This window comes from Carassius auratus, chromosome 6, assembly GCF_003368295.1.
Source record: "Carassius auratus strain Wakin chromosome 6, ASM336829v1, whole genome shotgun sequence".
NCBI lineage: Eukaryota > Metazoa > Chordata > Actinopteri > Cypriniformes > Cyprinidae > Carassius > Carassius auratus.
This window is the reverse complement of record NC_039248.1, coordinates 18320775-18343526: the sequence shown is the minus strand read 5'-3', so window position 1 is coordinate 18343526 and position 22752 is coordinate 18320775. Positions and strand designations below refer to the sequence as shown.

The following is a 22752-nucleotide window of genomic DNA, read 5'->3' as shown; positions in this document are numbered from 1 at the left end:
GAGTAGTATCTGTAAAGGAGGTGTTTCGTTGTTGCGTATACACGTTCGTGCCTGAGTTTGCGCGTTGGCTGGGTTCTGCTGCGTGAATGATGGCTGCGTCGAAGCCCGTAGAGCCTCAGTCCGGGAGTGGGCTCCCCCGTTGGCAGCTAGCTCTCCTGGTTGGGACTCCGATTGTCCTCGGTGTCGGAGCTGTCTACTTGTGGAACCGAAGTCGCGGCAAAGAGAAGCAAGGGAAAAGAAATGGGGAGAGGAAAACCCCCGAAGGAAGCGCTAGCCCTGTCCAGGGCCAGCACGGTGCGATCAATCCAGAGCTGGAGAACATGGTAATGAGCCCAATTACAATACCAAACTGTCCTCGTTTTTAATACACATAATTTATATATTTGGACCTGTTTTTGTGCCTGTAAATATTTTATTGACACTCCGACTTTACCTCATTCTCAGTCAAGGACACTGCTTGACAAACTAGCTCATGTTAGCGAAAGTGCATTAGCCAGTTAGCTTCCAAGCTTGTGCTTCTGAACTACACCTGTGATCAGAGTCTGTGCAGTCTGATTGAATTGTACATTTCTCTTGGTTTTATAACCCTTTATAATGCAGGACATACTGTGATCTTATTCCTAATGGTTCAGATTTTTAATTTATCTTAAAAATTCTGGTGCTGTGTGTTATGTACGAGGGCGAGGAGGCAGAGTGGGACAAAACCACATGTGACAGTTTCCTTGTAAACCAGGGGTGCCCAAATTCGGTCCTGGAGGGCTGGTGTCCTGCAGAGCTTAGCTCCAACTTCCCTCAACACACTTGCTTTTAAGTTTGTAGTATTGCCTAGTAAAAGCTTGATTAGCTGGTTCAGGTTTAACTAAACTCTTCAGGACACGGGACCTCCAGGACCAAGTTTGAAACCCCTGTTGTAAACTATTAGTCATGTATCTGTTTAATTATTGCATGCATGTACTTCATATGTTGACAGCGTGGCCTATATTTTAGCTGTAAAAACTGTGCTGCACATGGACCCATGCATGCTTGATGCAGTATGGTTTCAGTCACACAATCAGGGTCAAACTCTGCAATCCGTCCCCTCAGTCCATATGGTTCCAGTCATTGAAACCCTAGTGGTGTTCGACTTGATTCTTTTTGGTCAAACTACTAGTTTTTAAATAATTATGAATTAATATTATTATCTAGTAATATCAAATGAATGGAATGGAATTAGTCAAAAAATATGGGAACCTTTGGTCAAATCTAATGCGTGCATTAATTATAGATCGAAATGCATTCATTTACAAAAATTTAAAAAGTGCCTGCTGATTGAACCAGTGGAAATTGTTTAAGTTAAAGTTATGGAACAAATATGTGATAATCACATGCGTGATAACAGTTATGTAACACCATACATGAATGTGATACTGGCGGCTGCATTTAATTTGTTTGCTTGCTCTTCCAAACAAAAATAAAGAAGAAAAGCATGTACTTGAAGTCATGTTCAGATTTAAAGATCAGAGAATTAAATTCTTTATAGTCTCAGAAGGATAGATTTTTCAGAATATGTCAGTTGGACAGCAAATTGTAGGTGTTCCTTTTTTTATTGTTAATTTTTTCTTTTCATTCATATGGGTTAAGGACCGTTGGCAGTATGCTTCCCTGTTTGTGTTATTTTAAATGTGCTGAAAACAACAGCTGAAAAATGCCTGTAGTTATTGAGCTATTAATATGTCGACAAAATGGCAAGACGGTATCTAGTTGGAGTTGCAGGAAATGTGTAGATGGTTCCATTAATATGTACTCTGCAATTTGTGAATGTATATGCTACTTTTGTACTATCTGTGATATAATTGACTCTATTCCCCATAGGATGATCACCTCTCTGTAAGCTCTGAGGATTAGACAGACACACAGACGTGCGGTGGGGATTTGGCCAGGTCTAGACAGGGGGAGGAGTCTTAGGCAGAGATTTTGATTTTTATGCAGCTAAATATGAGGTTCCATTTGTGCCAATATTATGTCGACATGCTGTCTGTCTATGCTATGTGTCGTGACCTCAGTCATTAAATGAAAAGGTGTCATGCCTCAGACTAAAAGGCTTCAGTCATCGGACAAAACGGCATTGCGACTCGGACTGAAAAGCTTCAGGTTTCAGGAAAAACGACGTCAGTTGTCAGGTCTCATACAATTAGGCATCAGGCCAATGAGGTATGACGCATTTTCATTTAATGATTGAGGTCTGAGGATGTCCTAAAATGTACACTGTAGTAATAGTAACGACAGAGGGAAACGACGCATAGCAACGATGGATAGCATAGACATGGAAGACGATACATAGTAACGACAGAGGGACACGACGCATAGTAATGACAGAATGAAAAAACACATAGTCATGACACATGCAGCATTGAGACGCAAGACGACACAGTCAAACGACAAGGACAGATGACAGGAGTGTTTTTTCAGATTGTATAATGTCAGTTGAAGGTGAAATTATTTTAAGGTTTAATTTTCACTTCATCTAGGTCTATTTTTAGCTTAACAGGAACGTCAACATGGGAAAAAAAAATAGTGTTTTCATTTGTAGATTGCAGGGGTTCCCAAACTTTTTAGCCCGCGACCCCATGATAAATGCGCTGCTGCCCCGCGACCCCCCCCCCCCCAAAAAAAAAACCTCCTCTCGTCGCGTGAAATGTACAGCAAATCGCTTTTATGCCCAGTCTCAAAGCACACGAAGTTATATTTTATTGTTCTGCGTGCAAAATCAGTCTTACAATTCTGCATGAGCTGCTCGATACCCACCTGTTCTCTCTCGGAAAGTAACTGTGCAGCTATTTTGGGTTGAACTCGTTCATTATTCTGCCATCAGGAACCAGTCGAGTAAGTCTGAGCAGCTCACACGCGTACTCACACTTGTGCGCGCGCGCGCACGCACACACGCGCGCACACACACACACACACACACACACACACACACACACACACACACACACACACTCATGCTAATCCGCTAGATGTGTCACTTTATGCTTTCCATGGTGACGCGTCATTGCTTGTCACGTGACATACCGCAGCAACAACAGAGCTGAATGAATGATCTGCTTTTGTCATTAGGGCCCGAGCACCGAGGTGCGAGGACCCTCTTGTATCTGCTTTGTTTTTTATTAGGGCTCAAGCCCAAAGGGCGAGAGGCCTATTGTTTTCCTTAGGATTATTTTTTATTATTATTATTATTATTATTATTTTTTTCCAACGTCTCGGGGGCTTTTGGGGCCCTTAACGTGCTTAAAAAGTCTTGAAAATTGGCACACAGATTGGAACCTGCGGCCATTAGGGCCGGGCAGAGACTGATACACGGGCGTGGCACAGGGGCTCTACAGCGCCCCCTGGAATATGGAGGGCCATATATCATACACTCTTGCTCGTAGACGTATGAAACTCGGTACACATATAAATCTCATCAATCCAAACAACTTTTGTATTGCATATCATAGGCTCCGCCCAACAGGAAGTTGGCTATTTAGGGTTTAGTATTCAAATTTTTCGTCAAAGTTGTGGGTGCTTTTGGGGTCCTTAACATACTCAAAAACTCTTGAAAATTTGCGCACACTTTGGAATCTGTGGCCTTTAGGAGCCTGCAGAGACTGGGACCCGGGCGTGGCACAGGGGCTCTACGGCGCCCCCTGGAACACAGTCAGAAATGTTGATGTATAGCTCACACATACTTGCACATATTCATAAGAAACTCAGTACACATATAGATCTCATCGTGCCGAAAAACTTGCGTATTGCATGTCATAGGCTCCACCCAACAGGAAGTCAGCTATTTAGAGTTATGTAAAAAGCGCATGCTCTGGAATTTGAAATACTTGTCATAGGTTTTTTTCTCGATTGCCGCCAAACTCGGTCAACATGATCTCAAGACACTGGGGATGAAAAATTGCTGATATCTCAAACGGTTTGCTCGTGGCCAGGCGTTGAAATTATGGCGAGAAATGAGAAACAGGAAGTGTCTAATATCGTCCACATACATTTCCTGATTTTAATCAAACTTCATCAGATTATTCGTTGTATGATGTCGATCGCATATATGTGACTATTAGGAGTCAAAGTTATAGCGCCACCAACTGGCAGAAGGAAGTGTGTCATTTTCAAAATGATTTGAATTCAGCATCTTATTATTACTCGATTTGCTTCAAACTTCATCAGAATAATGTTAAAACACAGCCGATATAAATCTGCAAGGGGGATATTGATATCTAAAAAATTGTTGGCGTGGCAACATGTCAAACTGGAATACTTCTCAGGTGATTTTGAGGCAAATAACATACTTAGAATTTCACAAAACTCTGAACACACATCAGTATTTCTGATAGGAACTTAAATTGTGAATGGATTTTGGATAGCTTGAATGGTTTTGCCGTGGTGATTTTTTTAAATGACCTTACAAAGGGAATCATTATTGTATTTTTAAATTGCAGCTTCCAAACACGTCAAATAATTTTTTCATACAGATGAAAAAGTCATTCTGAGGAAATATGCATAGTTTCACGACTTTACAACACTGTATGGATAACAGAAAATTAAAAAACTGTCAGACATCTCATCTCACGCTGTCCCTCTGTTTGAGTGTGTGTGCTTAGACTTCCATTGTCTGAGAGAAATAGCGCCCCTACAGGTTCAATTCCCGGACTTTTACTTTCACTTTTAAATCGGTTAAAAATACAAACAAATACTTAGATTTAATTCACACTGACAAGCTAAACCAACATATCTGATTATTACCGGTTCACGGCTCATGGATAAATTATTTCTGGCCAGAGATACGTGAGAAATAGGAGAGATGAATCACCGCTGTGATCACGAGCGTCTGGAGTAAAGAGCTCAGAGAAAACGAATTTATTCCTGTTTTAAAGCTTTTAAAAATAAATTATTACAGCGATATCACACAATCAACCAATTAGAACACACCAAGAGCTAAATTAAGATGTTTTTGAACTGTTTGTGTGAAAATGAAATATTTGCAGCTGCCTATCTGAAATCACCGCCTCCGATCAGCGCGTACAGTGTCCAGCTCAAAACAAACGAATTTATTCTTGTTTAAGAGCTTTTTTAAATAAAATATTACCACAAATGCACACAATAAACCCATTGTAACACTACAAGAGCTAAATGCAGGTGTTTGTGACCTGTTTAAGTGTGCAAGACTATTTGAAAGCGCGACTGGCAGAATAACATATCTCTCGAGCTGCAGGTTTCTGTCTTTCGTCGTACGAACGAACACATCACGGACAAGATTATTTCAAAACACATAATAGCTTGGCGACTATAAACGAAAACAGCCACGTGAACATAAACTGGATCTACTGGATTTGAATATTAAAGTGACCACATTTACCACTTGCTTCTGTCTTCAATTTTAATCTATATAAAAAAGGAAACTCATTCGACTTGGCTGCTTTTTTAATGTGTGCGTATTTATTTATTTATCTTTTTATACATTTTGTATAATTTCATAGTTTGTGTATTACAATTATAAAAACAAAAATAAAATTAGCCACTCACATAGAAATAGCTTAGGCCTTAACCTTTTTCTGACAGTTTTAGGGATTTTTAAAAATCCTAAAAAAACCTTATTTGTGCTGCAAATAATAATTTCAAACTCATTTGATACTGACCTATGACATCCTGTGACATTATATTTATTTTAATTTACATAATCTCATGGATGTAACAGTAAATCTGTTCAGCTCACAGATCAATACTAAGCTGTAATGCAAGCAGAACTTTCACAAATGCTTATGAGTCATTTAAGGATTTGATAACACTGTAAAATAATGTCTAATTTGTTAACATTAGCAAATTCATTGATAACACTTTATAATAACTGCACTCATTATTAAATAGTCAGTTCATGCTTTATAAAGCCTTGTCCCAATATTAATAGTCAGTAGTAAGCAGTTTATAAATACAGCTATAAATAGCTTGTCCTTGGTTTATAAGCACATTTATTAAAAAGGAGAGTAAGTTATCTTCCTATGAAAAATAAAAGATAAAAATAAACAAACAACAACACAGATTGATACAGAACTCAGAAATTTTATTGTGGATTTATGATAAAGCCTGCAAATGAATTCATACTCCTACTCATACTACTCCATACTCCTTTTTCAACATTATGCCTATATACTGAGATGTTAAATTGTGAATGGGTTTAGGATAGCTTAAATGGTGTTGCCATAGAGATTTATTAAAGTAACATAAAAAAATACAATAGTTATTTAACTATATCTTTACAATTTTTCATTCTAACTCTTCATAATTTTTTATATAAGTAGAAGTCCTCATTTGAAGGAAGCACAGTAAGTTTCATAGCTTTATCATTTTCAAGAGCCAGCATAAAATTAAAACTATCATAACTTATAAATCAAGCTTGCAATTCTTAGTACCTATAATGGCCACCAGAGGGAGCTATAGGATTACTTTTAAATAATTATTGTAGAAACGAGTACGATTTAAATCATTTATAGAAATCTTTAAAAAAAAAAATGAATTGTATATATTTTACTGATAAAATGACCCTCACTTAATTAGAATAACAAGCTGAAGTATTGTGAACTGTATATTAAGAATAATTCTTAATAGGCTTTATGGACAGATACGTTTTAAGTGACTCTTGAAGGTTCAGCACCACATCCTCTTTTACCACTGTTTAAAGAATTAATCTTACAGAACAGGTGTGAATGAATTTTGGATAGCTTGAATGGTTTTGTCGTGGTGATTTTTTTAAATAATAGTAAAAAAGGAACCAGTAAAAAAAAGTGCAGCTTCTAAACACTTCAAAAAAATGTACACATAGAAGACAAGTCATTCTGAGGAAATATGCATAGTTTCATGACTATACAACATTATATGGATGACAGAAAATTAAAAAACATACATCTGATGTCACTCTGTCCCTCTGTCACTGTGTGTGTGTGTTTGTGTGTGTTTTAAGTGAATTAGGTGTGAAACTATCAGTGAGCATTTAGTCTCCAGCGCCAACATTTTACAGAACTGCCACTTTCCTGGAGTCTCAGAATTACAATGTGTCAGGTTCTGAGAGATCTAAGATTCCAAAAAAATATTTAATGAGAATACCATGAAGTATTGTGAAATACTATATATTAAGACTTTATATATAGGCTTAATGAACAGATTAGACTGACTCGTGAAGGACCAGCACCACCTCCTCTTGTTTGATGGTTTGAGGAATATATCTTCCAGAATCCGGGATTAAGATTTAGGAGCTCATTTTTATTCCACCTCCTTTCCTGAAAGTCTGTCTTGCAGAATTGACTAAAAATTAATCTTCACATTAATTCCTAATTATTTTGCAATTCTTTTTGTCAGTTCTTCTTGACCTATTTTTCTCTTCCAGCTTTCCTGGACTATTGTATAGCACTCATAAATGATTAAATAAAAAATAATGGTAGTTATTAAGATTGATATGGTTTGGAATTGGTAAAATGTGCTTGGAAAAAAATCACAATAAAACAATGTTTTAATGTTTAAGTTTGGAATATTAACTGACATGAATGAATGCTATATAAATATTGTTCATGTTAACATAATGTTTATAAATGAAATCTTATTGTAAAGTGTTACTAAAGTTATATATATATATATATATTGTTCTGTGAATGTGATTTTAAAGTCTAGATGATTCGGATTAACCCTTTAACTGCCATATCAAGTTCAAGTTCAAGTTCAAGTTCAATTTATTTGTATAGCGCATTTACAACAGCCTCCTGGCTGACCAAAGTGCTTTAACATAAGAGCAAGAATATTACACATACATAAAAATAGACCAGACAAAAAATTTAAAACCACCCATTTCAAAATGTAGCATAACACAGTAGTCAGTACACTAAGGAAAATAAAAAAGTTTTTAGCAAAGATTTAAAAATAGACAAGGAAGGGGCCAGTCTGATCTCTAAAGGCAGGGTATTCCAGAGTCGTGGCCCAGCCACTGCAAATGCACGCTCCCCTCTACGCTCCCCTCTATCCTTTAAAACCTCACTGCCAGAGGGATATTGTGAATGCATGTGCCCGCTGGGCACAGTTTACCTGATGCCACCGGGGTGGTGATGGCATTGGTGGCTTGAGCCCGCCATCGCTGCTTGCAGCTATATTTATTATTATTCTTCTTCTTCTTCTTCTTCTTCTCCCGAATGAATCGCATTTTTGAGGGCTTTAACATGCTCAAAAAATCATGAAACTTTGCACACTCGTCAAACCTGGTGAAAATTTTCGTCTGATATAGGATTCAGAAGAGGGTGTGGCAAAATGGCTCGACAGCGCCACCTATACCAAGAAAATCAACAGCCTTCCAGCTATGTTTCACGTACATGCACGAAAATTGGCACACATATGTAACACACCAATACCTACAAAAAAGACTCTTGGAGCGAAATTCTAAACCCAACAGGAAGTCGGTTATTTTTAATATTATGAGCATATTTTGTGTAATTTTGGTCATTTCCATGTGTTGTATTTTAACGAACTCCTCCTAGAGAGTTCTTCAAATCAACACCAAATTAGGTATGCCTAATCTAAAGGCCTTTGCGATGTTAAATTGCGAAGATCCTGACTTTTCGTTGAAGGGCGTGTCCGTGGCGGCCTGGCGAATTTCGATGATTCGCCATGAAAAATGAAGTTGCTATAACTCACACATACAATGACCAATCTGCCCCAAACTTCACATGTTTGATGAGACTCCGAACCTGAACAGATTGACATGCCCATATTCAGTTATAGTCATAGCGCCACCTATTGGCAACAGGAAGTGACATATTTTATGCTGCGACGAACTACTCCTAGAAATTTTATGACATCAATGTCTTTTTTGTGGTCAGTCTAATCTAAAGGCCTGTGCGATGTTCAGTTGTGAAGATCTTGAGTTTTCGTTAAAAGGCTTGTTCATGGCGCCGCGACGAAGTTCGATGTCTCGCCATGCGAATAAAAGATGTTATAACTCAGGCATAAAATGTCCGATCTTCCCCAAACTTCACATGTGTGATAAGAGTCCTGGCCTGAACAGATCTGCAGGCCAATATTTCACCGGTTGTGGCAGAATGGCTCTATAGCGCCACCTATACACTTTCAACGGAGTGCGCCTCGAGCTATGTTTCACGTACATGTACAAAAATTGGTACACACATGTAACACTCCAATACCTACAAAAAAGTCTCTTGGTACGAAATCCGGATCCCAACAGGAAGTCGGTTATTTTGAATTTTCCCTTCAAAATTGCTGTTGTTTTTGCCATTTTCAGGGGTTGTACTTTAACGAACTCCTCCTAGAGATTTATTCAGATCAACATCAAACTTGGTCAGTGTAATCTAAAGCCCTTTGCGATAATAAATTGCGAAGGACTTGAGGTTTCGTTAAAGGGCGGGTCCATGGCGGCCTGAAAAATTTTGATGTTTCGCCATGAAAAAGGAAGTTGCTGTAACTCAGACATACAATGTCCAATCTGCCCCAAACTTCACATGTTGGATAAGACTCTTGACCTGAACAGATCTACATGCCAATATTCAGTTATAGTCATAGCGCCACCTATTGGCAACAGGAAGTTACATATTTTACACTGTGACAAACTACTCCTAGAAATTTTATGACATCAATGTCTTTTTTGTGGTCAGTCTAATCTAAAGACCTGTGTGATGTTTAGTTGCGAATATCTTGAGTTTTTGTTAAAAGGTGTGTCCATGGCGCCGTGATGAAGTTCGATGTCTCGCCATGGGAATAAAAGATGTTATAACTCAGGCATAAAATGTCCGATCTTGCCCAAACTTCACTTGTGTGATAAGGGTCCTGGCCTGAACAGATCTGAAGGCCAATATTCCATAGAGTGTGGCAAAATGGCTCAATAGCGCCACCTATACACTTTCAACGGAGTGCGTATACACTTTAAACGGAGTGCGCCTTGAGCTATGTTTCACGTACATGTACAAGAATCGGTACACACATGTAACACACCAATATCTACAAAAAAGTCTCTTGGTACGAAGTCTGAATCCCAACAGGAAGTCAGTTATTTGGAATTTTCTCTACAAAATTAGTGTTGTTTTGGCCATTTTCAGGGGTTGTACTTTAACGAACTCCTCCTAGATATTTATTCAGATCAACACCAAACTTGGTCAGTGTAATCTAAAGCCTTTTGCGATCTTAAATTGCAAAGATCTTGAGGTTTCGTTAAAGGGCGTGTCCGTGGTGGCCTGACAAATTTCATTGTTTCGCCATGAAATAGGATGTTGTTGTAACTCAGGCATAAAGTGTCCAATCCTCCCCAAACCTCACATGTTCGATAAAAGTCCTGCCCTGAACACATCTGAAGGCCAATATTCCATTATGATGATAGCGCCACCTGCTGGCAACAGGAAGATTGGCACATATATGGAATAAACATTCATATATTCTACTTATATTTATGAGTTTAAACGCATATTTCTCACCGTTCACCTATCAACTAAAGCCACTCGCTGCCGGTGAGCCCGGGTGCGAGGGCCCGTTCATCGCTGCTTGCAGCTTTAATTTTTCCTTTTTTATTCAAAATATTAACAAATTTGTTAGATATGGCATGAAATAGCTGATATTCCGATTGTCAAATATATGCAAGTGGAAGTGTTTTGTTGTTTAAACACCTTTATAACGATCACGTTAGTTGAGCTGTATGCGCGATGGGCGCCGCCATCTTAGTTTGTGCCGCAGACGCAGTTCAGAGAATCAGATCTGTTGGATTTACAACACGTGAATTCATCCACTTCTCCCGAAATACATAAAAGTAAGTGGCTGGTGAACTGGGAGAATAATGGAGTAAACTTTAAAGTTACTTACACAATGTGTATCTGATATGAATAAAATGTGTCTAATTATAATGAAAAATATTATTATTGCCTCTTCCTTTGACATCAGTGTGTATTTTACAAACTCTAAATGTATTGTTTTTTCTAGTACTTATATGTCTGAAACCTAAAATAAACATTATGTGGTTGAAAACACTGAAAAGTTGTGATGACAGCTCTGAGCGTACTTGTCTCTGGCTCAGCGCCAGCCAACTCGCGAGAGCACATTTGAATTTCACGTCATGCACTGACCTGTGTGGTCGTACACTCCAGGGACTAGCCTAGACTGATCACACCGGTGTGATCGTACGTGCGATGCGAAAGAGTTAAATTAATTTAAACAAAAATATATAAAGCCTATATCGAAATCATCTCGCGACCCCTGCGCCGGGGTCCCGCGACCCACCGTGGGGTCGCGACCCCTACTTTGGGAACCACTGGATTAGGGAAAGACATGCATTAGGTGCACAAACAGAATCACCATGTGAAGCTTACTGTTGCAGTACCTGCTAATCAGTAGCTTCTTTTGAGATGAACATTGACTACGCTTACAACACAGAACTTAGCAAATACAATTAAGTTAACTTTTTTTGCTGGCCTGTTTGCTGATGTCCTGTCAGGTTTGACAAATTTTTGTATGTAGCCTGTCTTCTGACAATTTAGGCTAATTGCTATTTTTGTGTGTAGATAGAATAAATAATTTTACATTTTCTAAATAGAAGCGATCTAGTTTGTGTCTGAATTTTAATATACATCATTTGAAAAAAGAACTAGTTAATTTCTACTCTGGGTTTAATGAAACAGTTTAACAGATATAAACACAAATGAAAGCATGCATTAGATTTATTATACTTTTGTAGTTTTGATTAAAATAGTTGTCTGCCCATCCAGAGTCCCCTTGACAAAGCACAGTCTGCTAAGAATAAGGGCAACAAATACTTTAAGGCTGGCAAATATGAGTTGGCGATCCAGTGCTACACCAACGCTATCAGCCTATGTCCCAAAGAACAGAAAGGAGATCTGTCCACCTTCTACCAGAATAGAGCTGCAGCCTACGAGCAACAGGTTTGTCTCTGTCAGATGATCTTTTGTAGTATCACATACAAAATGTTACATGTCTGAATGATTGTTTTTTGTATTGTAGCTGAAATGGACAGAAGTGATACAAGATTGCTCTCAGGCAGTTGAGCTGAATCCTTGCTATGTAAAAGCCCTTTTTAGGCGTGCCAAAGCACTGGAAAAACTGGGTAACAAGAAGGAGTGTTTAGAAGGTTAGCATTGTTGCTGGTTTTTTAAATTAATTTGAAATGAACTAGAATTTTTGCTTTGTGTGGAAGATTTTAAAGTCATGTATGATGTGTTTCATCTCTAGCACCTCATGTTACTAAACGGATTGCTCTCACAATCACTGTTATTAGCTATCAAGTTGTCATGAATTGGCTTTTTTTTTTATAGATGTGACAGCAGTATGTATTCTTGAGGTTTTCCAGAACCAGCAGAGCATGCTGCTGGCAGACAAGGTTCTGAAACAGCTGGGGAAAGAGAAGGCCAAAGAAAAATACAAGGTGGGAATGTGACTGAAAGGTACAAACCTAAGACCTAAACAAACTGCATCATATATTTATAGCATCTCTCTTTCTTTTTTGCCTCTTCCTTTTTGCTTTATCATGTTTGCTCTTCTCAGAACCGGGAGCCCCTTATGCCATCTCCTCAGTTCATCAAGTCCTACTTCAGCTCCTTTACTGATGACATAATTTCACAGCCTTTACAGAAGGGGGAAAAGAAAGATGAGGATAAAGACAAAGAGGGTGAGGCCTCGGAGGTTACAGGAAGGTGAGACCTGAGGGCATTATATTTTGCCCATTCACATTGAGATTTGTACACTTAAAGTGATTCCTTTCATTGCTTTTAAACTGTAAATGTTCAGTTTTGTATTCTTATAATACGTGCTCACAAGATCTGGTGCCACCTTTATAAAGCATGCATATGCACAGATTTGATTTTGAGTGTGCATGTGCTTAAACCCACCACAATGCGCATATTTGAAAAAACTGCCTTTGATGTGGGAAAGTGCATTAATTAATTAATTAAAGTGACATTAATTAATTAATTAAATGAGTCATAGTTCAGTGGTGCCTGGGGCAGAAGAGGGACGGAGGGGCAAGTTCAGGAGAGAGTTCAACTTCCTGACAGCCTGATGGATGAAGCTGTCCTTCAGTCTGCTGGTCCTGGCCTGGAGACTCTGCAGTCTCCTCCCTGATTGCAGCAGACTGAAAAAGCTGTATGGCGGGTGGGTGGGATCACCTGTGATGCAGAGGGCTTTGCAGGTGAGACGGGTTCCATAAATTTTCTGGAGGGAGGGGAGAGAGACACCAATGATCTTCTGAGCTGCTCTCACTACGCATTGCAGAGTCTTCCGGTAGGGCGCGTTGCAGGCGCCATACCACACAGTGACGCAGCTCATCAGGATGCTCTTGATGGTGCGTCTGTAGAAGGTGGACATGATGGGGGTGGGGCTCTGGCTCTCCTCATTTTGCTAATGAGACCAACCATAGTCGTGTCATCTGCAAACTTGAGGTTGGAGTTGTGTGATGGTGTGCAGTCCTGGAAGTGAAGAGGAGGGGGCTCAGCACACATCCTTGGGGGAGCCCCAGTATTCAGTGTGATGGTGCTGGATGTGTTGCTGCTGACCCATACTGTCTGAACAGCCAGTTGCACGGCGAAGTGTTGAACCCCAGCTCGAGTTTTCTGTGCGAACGTTCAGTCTATGAATCGCATGCATGCATATTTGAGAGATTATCAGAAAATCATATTTAGGATGGTTTCTGTGCAACATTTTATAAATGAGGCCCCTGATCACAAGCTAGGCAATGTACCATCACAACCCCAGTGTAAAGACATTTGCCTTCACTTTCCAAAAATAATCTACCAGCTCCTCTTGTTCAGCAGAGATGAATGAATAACCATAACCATAATTCGTTAATAATCCGTAGTTAATTTACAAAAGCAAAAAAAAAAAGAAAAATTATTTTTATTGCTGCTGCTGTTTAATTGTTTTTCTTTTGCATTTGAATCAAAATAATTTCCTACATTTTTATATATAAATTAACTATAGTATTGAACTACTGTGTCCTCAGCTCAGGTTTCCTAAAGGCTAAGCAGTATATGGAGGAGGAGAACTACGATAAGATCATCAGTGAGTGCACTAAGGAGATCGAGTCTGGAGGCAGATACACAGCCGAAGCTCTTCTACTGAGAGCCACCTTCTACCTACTGATAGGCAACGCTACAGCTGCACAGCCTGATCTTGACCGTGTCATCAACATGGATAATGCTAATGTCAAGGTAATAGGATTTGGATCATAAGAAGCCTTCTCTTTCTGCCATCATCTTCCAAATTAAGTGTCTTATTGATACTATCTCACCATATACATTTTTACATGATAAAAAGTGTCATCATGATATCAGTGATGTAGTGACGCAATGATGCATTTACTAGGGATGGGACCGGATGTATGTCCGACAGCGAGAGACTGTTTAGTACTGCATCTCATGTCTCCAATGAGCCGGGGAAGAGGTGGTTGTTGCTGGTTACTGTATGATGTTTAAAATCACGAAATGGTCTTAAACAATTAAATACACTGCAGAATGTTATGTTTTCTAATACATGCATTGATTTCATGTGTTCAAACAGCTTTACACAAGCTCGTGGGCACGGTCTCATAGCCAGGGTTTAAAGTCCAAACCGCGAGTGGAATGTGCGCTAAAACTGTGTTACTTGTCAGTTGCTCAGTAACATTTTTATGAATTTTTACAAGGCATGTGATATGTGCATCTTCCCAAAATAGTAATGAGAATAATTTATAAATCTGCTGCTATCAACAAAAAGAAGCATTGAGGACTTCCTGCAGGGTTTTGTCTAAATAAGCTCCATCAGCGTTCATAAATGTTAGTATTGTAATTTTACTGTTGTTCTGTTAAATAAAATTAAAAACATTAATTGTGTGAATAATTACAGCAGCTCTTTTTAATACATTTATTTCAACATTCACAAATATTGTTCAAATTGGGATCTGTAATATTTTATATATATATATTATATATATATTTTAATAAGGTTTTAAAGAATTCCCTTCTGCTCCGCATGACTGCATTTGTTTGCATGCCTGATTCATTCAAAATGGCCACAAAATATAACTTATTGTCTTATTTATTTTAAGTTAAATTGTGCTGCTTTGGTGTAAAGTCTGCTAGAATGTAAAAAAAATAAAAAAATTCAGTGTTAAATAAGTATTTTTAATGTTTAAAAATAATCAGTTGTTCCATGTAGTTTCCATTTAATTAATTTAACATTTAATATTGCATTGGAGGCAAGTTATATGACATGTATTTGAATATTTTTAAAAAAATAAAAAAAGTAATGCAATAGTGACTTTACCGGGTAATGTTTACTTATAATGATGTAACTTAGTTACAAACTTGTTTACTATTTGTGAGAAGAAACTATAACTAATTACTTTTTTAAAGCCCAAAGCTGGTCACTACTATTAAACTATATAGTTTCTTCTACCACCTTATGACGATAGATTATCACTTCGAATTAGGTATTTAGTCATCAGTGACAGTAGCTCATTGCAGAAGGATGGAAAATGCCCTTCATTGTGTTTGCACTAATAAATGCTGCTTCCATCCAGCTGAAGTCATCAATAAAACTAGTTTTGTTTATTTATTTATTTATTTCTAGATCATCATAAATAGGGATATGCCAGTATCAAATTTTCATGTTGCGATTTAATTGCGCAAAACTTTATTATCTCGGTATTGTAATTTAGTTTAAAAAAAGTCATAATACAGTATAACAGGTTAAATCACTTTATTCTTATAACAAAAATAACTGAACATTTAAATACAATTTGCTACAGAAGTTATGAATCTTTGTTAAAAAAAAAAAAAACAAGCTCATTAAATAACACCGCTGCAACTTTTGATTTTAAAAACGTTATTAAATATTGGAATGCCTAAGATTAATGAATGTTCAGAATAAATTTTCAATGGCAGTTTAAATGTAAACTTTAATGTAAAGTGTGAATGAACAATATCTAGGGCATTTTTTAATCTATAGCCTATTAAGTCTAAAAGTTTAATTATTTGCCGTTTTGATCAACACCATAGCAAATCCACAAATCTAAATGGTTATTTAAATGTCTTAGTAGTGCAGCTACTTTATTTATGGGGTTTCCAGGGTAAGGGCTGCATTTTCTGCAGTTTGCCGCCATCTGCTGTCAGAGACTGAATGTGCTTTCATTCAACACATCTCTCACGTGTTCCCCCATGTGCTTCTCATGCGTGCTTGTTTACATCAGAGCGCACATGCATCTTTCAAGCAACTTACAGCGGTGTTGTGCATTTTGATTGGAATAGTATTCTTAAAATGCATTCCAAATTCAGATTAATAATTTGTAATATATAATTATTCACAGTATTTAGAAGTGCCCACGATAACAGTATTGTGCATATTAACTACCATGATATATCGCATTGCCGAATACTGGCACATGTCTAATCATAAATATCCCTGCAAATATTCTTGAGTTTTTGTGATATAATTTTGAGGCTATATCACCCAGCCCTAACTGTGGGTCTTAAAGCATCTTTATGATGTGTTTCAGTTACGTGCTAATGCACTCATTAAACGTGGAAGCATGTACATGCAGCAGCAGCAGCCCCAGCTCTCCACGCAAGACTTCAACATGGCTGCAGAGATCGACCCCCGTAATGCAGATGTCTACCACCACAGGGGACAGGTATGATAACTTTGTAGGAGTTTTCGTCTAAAGACATTCTTAAAGCCCTTATGTGTATAATGTTCTTGATATTAATGTTTCAGCCATAACCTTCATTTGCAGTTTTTGAAGAGTAAGGTGCCATTGTAATAGCAACTCAAATCCCTGTTGTTCATGAGCCTGCCGAGTTAATGACCTTGTCACCTCAAATACATTTTCTGGCCTGCTTAATATTCTCAGTAGAGACGACTTTTGTGAGCTGATTGCATTGAAGAACCGACTACCCAAATTCCTACGTGTATCTAATCCGTGTTAACGGCAAAAGTAGGCAAACGTATTTTTATTTGTTGTTTTTATTATTATTATTATTTTTTTTTTTTTATGATAAATCTTTTTATCACTCGTTTAGTCTGTCACCTTTTTTCTTTTTTTAAGGGGCAAACAAACTTTTTTTTTTTTTACAGTGACTTTAATTTACACACGTTCCTGTGGATTTTGTTGAATTTCCTGCATATTTTGTATCACATGAACAGATTTGATCAATAGAAGATTTTTATAGAAATATACCATTAGAAGAGATGTCTCACTGTGACGACTTATGCCGCCTTTCCACCGAAATTACCCGGAGCATTTTTACCAGGAACTTTTTTTCCCAGGAACATTTTTCCCCCCAGACCTGTTGCTTTCTGTGTTTCCACCGCGGTGTAAAGTACCGGGAAGATTAGGCAAATGACTGGTGACGTAGGTCCGCGCGCGTTTCTCAATAAAAAGTACCGCTGATAAAAAAAAAAAAAAAAGTATGCTGATTTTGGATGTGCATCATCGGTAGTTAGTTCAGACTTTGTGCATTCGACTGGGGAGTGTGATGTCTGCAACTACGCAAGTTCGGTAAATCTATAAACAGCAGCGTAACTATATATATATATATATATATATATATATATATATATATATATATATATATATATATATATATATATATATTATACTTGATAACTTCAGTCAGCTCGTCTTGGCTACTGCGATTTTCCCTACTGTATATTTACAATAAAACGAAATAGGATATCAAATACCACTGCCTCCTTTGGTTTTCATTTAAGCATAATAACAGCTGCAGAAATGTACTGCAGCCATTACAATGAAACGAAATATTATATAAATTTGCCTTTTTTTATTTTCATTTTAACATATAAATAAATTGAATACAGACCAAAGAAAACCTGTTAGATTTACCCCGCAGCTGAATTATATTTTATGTTTAACCACTAAAGACACATCAGAGCCAGCGGCACATACCCGAAGGTCTATCCCAGGAGAGGCTGCTCTCTGTGGATACATGAGGACTGAGCTCCTGCTGATCGAGTGGAGCTCTCCATCGCAGAGATCGGCGAAACACATTTTTTAAATAGGCGCTGTCTTTATAAATAAACCACAGATTTGAGTTTTAAACAACTACATTCTCGCCTGAAATACTTTTAAAATTACATTTCATGACACAATAACAGTAAAATTTTGAAAATGTTGATCCGAATAAATGGTGTTTGAACTCAACCAATGCTGCATGAAATCAACCAATCAGAATGTTTAGCGCCAAAGTCCCGCCCCCGAAAGTTCCGGAACTCTGAAAAAGTACCACCTTGCCAGCAGGGACTTTCTGAGGGGCATTTTTTTACCCGGAACTTTATTTAGTTCCTGGTTCCTGCGGTGGAAACACACCAAGTACCAGGCCAAAGTCCCTAGTTCCTGGGTAAAGTTCCTGCGGTGGAAACGCGGCTTTAGCTGATTTAAGGCAAACTTTAAGGCTGCAAGTTTACAGCACTGCACTAAAAGTGGAGTGGAATGTATCTTACACGTGCTTGATGTTTGTACAAAATAGCAGCTACGTGGAAATTATGATGCTCATTTTCATTTACTATCATTCTTACTTACAATTTGCTTAGCTGCTCTGCAACATTCCCCAACAACTGGTAATTAACAACATCAGACTTGTGGAATATCTTGACATCCTATTGGTAATATTTTCATTTCTCAGTTGAAGATTCTGCTGGATCAGGTAGAGGAGGCTGTGGGAGATTTTGATGAGTGTATAAAGCTTCGACCAGATTCTGCACTTGCCCAGGCCCAGAAGTGTTTTGCGTTGGTAAGTACAACAGGAAGGTTGCACCTTTATGCTGGAACTGTGCTTGAAGCTGTCTGAATGAGATGATTCCTCTGCTTAATTTATGTAGTCTACTATTTACTTTCAACTAGAAAAACCTGACATGAGCTATTATTTGTAAAAATTGTTATTGTCATTTTTTTCTTCTCATAGTACCGGCAGGCCTACACTGGAAACAACTCATCCCAGGTTCAGAAAGCCATGGATGGTTTTGAGGATGTCATTAGGAGGTTTCCAAAGTGTGCTGAGGGATATGCTCTGTATGCACAGGTATTGCTCACCTTGATTGCATGAAACCATTTATAAAATTATGCTTTATCATTGTTTACCTCTTTATCATTCTTTACTTAACTATAATGTTAACTCTTTCTTTTTTGGTGATAGGCACTAACAGACCAGCAACAGTTTGGTAAAGCAGATGAAATGTATGACAAATGTATTGAACTAGAGCCAGACAATGCCACAACATATGTCCACAAAGGGTTAGTTTTCTTTTTGTATGTGTGTAATTAAATAATATTGGTAATCCATTCAAGTTCAGTTAAGAAAATACTAATCAGTTGTGTTTCTTTTGCAGTCTGTTGCAGCTTCAGTGGAAACAGGATCTGGAAATGGGCCTTGAACTCATTAGCAAAGCCATTGAAATTGACAATAAGTGTGACTTTGCTTATGAAACCATGGGAACCATTGAAGTCCAAAGGTTTGTGATGTTTCATGGTTTCCCATTTTTTTCTATCCCTAATTTGTAAGTCACTCATTATATTGAAACTTTTTTTATGTGGCTATTACAACCTTATAATTTTAGCTTCGGCGACCCTCTACATTGCGAGTAAATCACTCGCATATGTGACTAAATCTTCCTTCTGGCTACTAAATGATGTCTAATATTAGCCAATGACTAATAAATTCTTTGATTTTACTTGCCAGTGTGTTAGTTGGAGGCTATGTATAAGTTTAGCACAGATATATTTTCACTCGCAAACACGATCTGTGCTTTTTTTTTAAGTTCATCTCAGTGGATGTGCAGCGCACCTGTATTTAATGTACCATAAACTCTAGTGTTAAGGCGCACAAATCACCGTCGCTTTCTCTAACATACACAGAGACAGAGAGAGAGAGAATTGACGCGCTACATTTAAACAATATTCTTTGTTGTATTTTCCTGTCAAAATGACAACGTTCCTATGGAAGTCTTCAGCTTTCAAGAACTACTGGGTTTTCTGGTAGTAAGTGGAGTTAATGCGCAAACGGCAATCTCATTGGCTGGCGCTCAGCTATTATCATTCCTGGTTTTATTTCAGCAAATCAGTTCGAGCGAATGCTCATAACCTGTATAATATTCATGAATCAAGCAGCTCATTAATCCTTAGTGTGTTTTATAGTTCTTATTAGTAGGAATCATATTATCATCTTATCGGTATTTGTGTAGGTATTTTTAATATAATTTTATTTTTATTTTTTATTTTTTATTAACAGAAACACTGAATGACCAAAAAAGCACCACCACCAGTCCAGTTAAAATGACTAATAAGCATTCAAACATGGTTATCAGGTTTGCTTCTAATATATATATATATAATTTTTAAATAAACATTTTACATTTTTTTCCGCAGAGGCAATCTGGACAAGGCTATAGACATGTTCAACAAGGCCATCAACTTGGCCAAGTCAGAGATGGAGATGGCTCATCTCTACTCCCTGTGTGATGCTGCTTATGCCCAAACAGAGGTGGCCAAGAAGTATGGGCTCAAGCCTCCCACGCTGTAACTCTTGCCTCCTTTTGCCACTCTGCTGCCGGGCCACAGGACACATCCCATAACCCATTGTTTTGTTTTTTTACTTCATCATAAAGATGATTATTATCAATGAAAAGGATGGCCGGACAGGTTCTGCTACTAAATGTTTACACCAGTTTTTATTTGAGTACTGGAAGGTGGCACAGAAAATGGTGGAGGAGCAGCAAAAAGAAACAAGATAAAGTAAAAAGCAAGTGCAAAGGACTGATGGCTGCTTTGTTTGATATCAAATCATCAGTGGCATAGTTCACATCCTCCCTCATTGAGTATGGCTTAGGCTGTTTTTGCAACAGTACGCATTTGTTCATGTTCAGCCTCCCCTGCCAACTGGTGACATAAATGTGAATCTTTTTGATTATATAATCTTAATTTAATGGTCAATTATGGACATTGGGGTCCTTAATCACCAATAGAACATTACTTTTTACTTTCTTATTTTCTTTCGTCCATCCAAGACACCAGATCGAGTAAGTTTATACCATTATACCAGTGTATACCATCAGCAGGACTGCATTGTTAAGTCATGGTTTGAAGCTGTAATATGCACAAGTTTTGTCCTTTCACTGTCACATCCTAGCAACCTTATTTACGGTCTTTGCTGTATGGAAAGTGAAGGATTAAAGTTTTAGATGAGATGTATTTGTGTTATAAATCTGTTCTTGATGTGTCACTGCCGTGATGACACTGTGTTTTTAAGAATGGGAATATATTGAGGTTTAATGTAAAATTTAGCCATACAGATATTCTTTTTTTTTTTTTTTTTTCAGGGGATTTCTTTTTTTTACATTGTGCTGCATTTTATAATGCATGTCAATACAAATTATAATATCCTATAGAGCATATAAAAATAAATAGTATAACTAATTCAAAGCCCTTTTAGCCCTGTACAAGAATTTTGCTGTGAAATCACCTTGCCTATCTCTTCAAACTGAGGCACTAAAGTGTTAAATGTTAAAAACGTAGCTGTGAGAAACTTAATGTTTCATTTTTGTGCAAGAACATGAATGAATGTAGAAAAAAATATGAATCACCAAAATTGCATTCCTCTCATTTTATCTTCCAAACTGCACATTACAAACTGCTGTTTGTATTTAGTTTAGTTTCTCTGTGAAATAAAAATGTAATTGAGGCGTATTTTTGAAGAATTGCTCCATTCTTTTTAAATCTTCATGCAAGAAAATAAAAGAAACACCTTACATTTGGCAACTAAGTTTGTCCTTCCTGGTCTTTTGTTTAAATTTTGCATTAATTTGTTGTCTTGAGATATTAGGGTACTTCTAAAGTTGAAGTGGCATGCTCTTAAATACATACTGTATATTTGTGTATATGGAGGACAGTTCTATAGAGTCCAAATTAGTTGTGTGTATGTGTGCTTGTGTATAAGCTATAAGTGGCACCACCTAACGTTAAAATTGAATTTGTTGTACTTGATCTGTTGAAAGTAGCTGTCCCCCAAAAAAAATAAAACCCTCAAGTAAGAATAAATAAATGCAATGAGAGGGGAAAATGTGATGTTGGTAAAGTTTACATGTGTAATATTAATGTATGATAATATCAAATAAAGAAATGAGTTGCCCACAATTATTCATAAAGCAAGTTTGGTGATTTTGTGATTAAAATTACTTTCATTTGTAATTACTTGTATTTAATGTTTATTAAATAGACTTTTTGGTTAAAAGCATGACCACCACCACATGGCAAGGGACAGCAGATGAAAATGGGTATTTTGGCTTGCACATTTATAAGTCCAGTATTAATGTGTATTGTTCTTAATAAGTAAAAAAATTATTGTACATTTAATTATCTTAGAATCAGAATGAGCTTTATTGCCAGGTGTGTTTACACATAAGGAAGTTGTTTTAGTGACAGAAGCTCCACACTTCGACAGAATGACAGTGACAACACAGGACACAGACAGTATAATATAGAAATATACAAAAAAGCATAACAAAAACTATATATAATGTAGAAAATTATGTATGTACAGGTATTAATCTTATACATCTTTGTGGAAGCCAGTGTTTCAATTTCTGAATTATTCTGAGACTTAAAATGACAAAAACAAGGCACTGACCAATACTTCTGACCAATAATTTGTATGGGCTCTTTAGAGTTCTTTTCACAAATGTGTTGGGTCTTAGCAG

General features: G+C 37.4%; 1 protein-coding gene across 1 annotated transcript; it reads left to right on the top strand.

Moving 5' to 3' along the window:
• Positions 1–21818, top strand: LOC113099218 (mitochondrial import receptor subunit TOM70-like). Its single transcript, XM_026264323.1, has 12 exons — positions 1–323; positions 11763–11936; positions 12016–12142; positions 12327–12436; positions 12556–12704; positions 14009–14216; positions 16541–16675; positions 18687–18794; positions 18966–19082; positions 19197–19294; positions 19390–19512; positions 20426–21818. Exons 1-12 carry the CDS (start codon positions 87–89, stop codon positions 20577–20579), a joined length of 1740 nt encoding a protein of 579 aa, XP_026120108.1. The 5' UTR covers positions 1–86; the 3' UTR covers positions 20580–21818.
• The last annotated feature ends 934 nt before the right edge of the window (positions 21819–22752 follow it).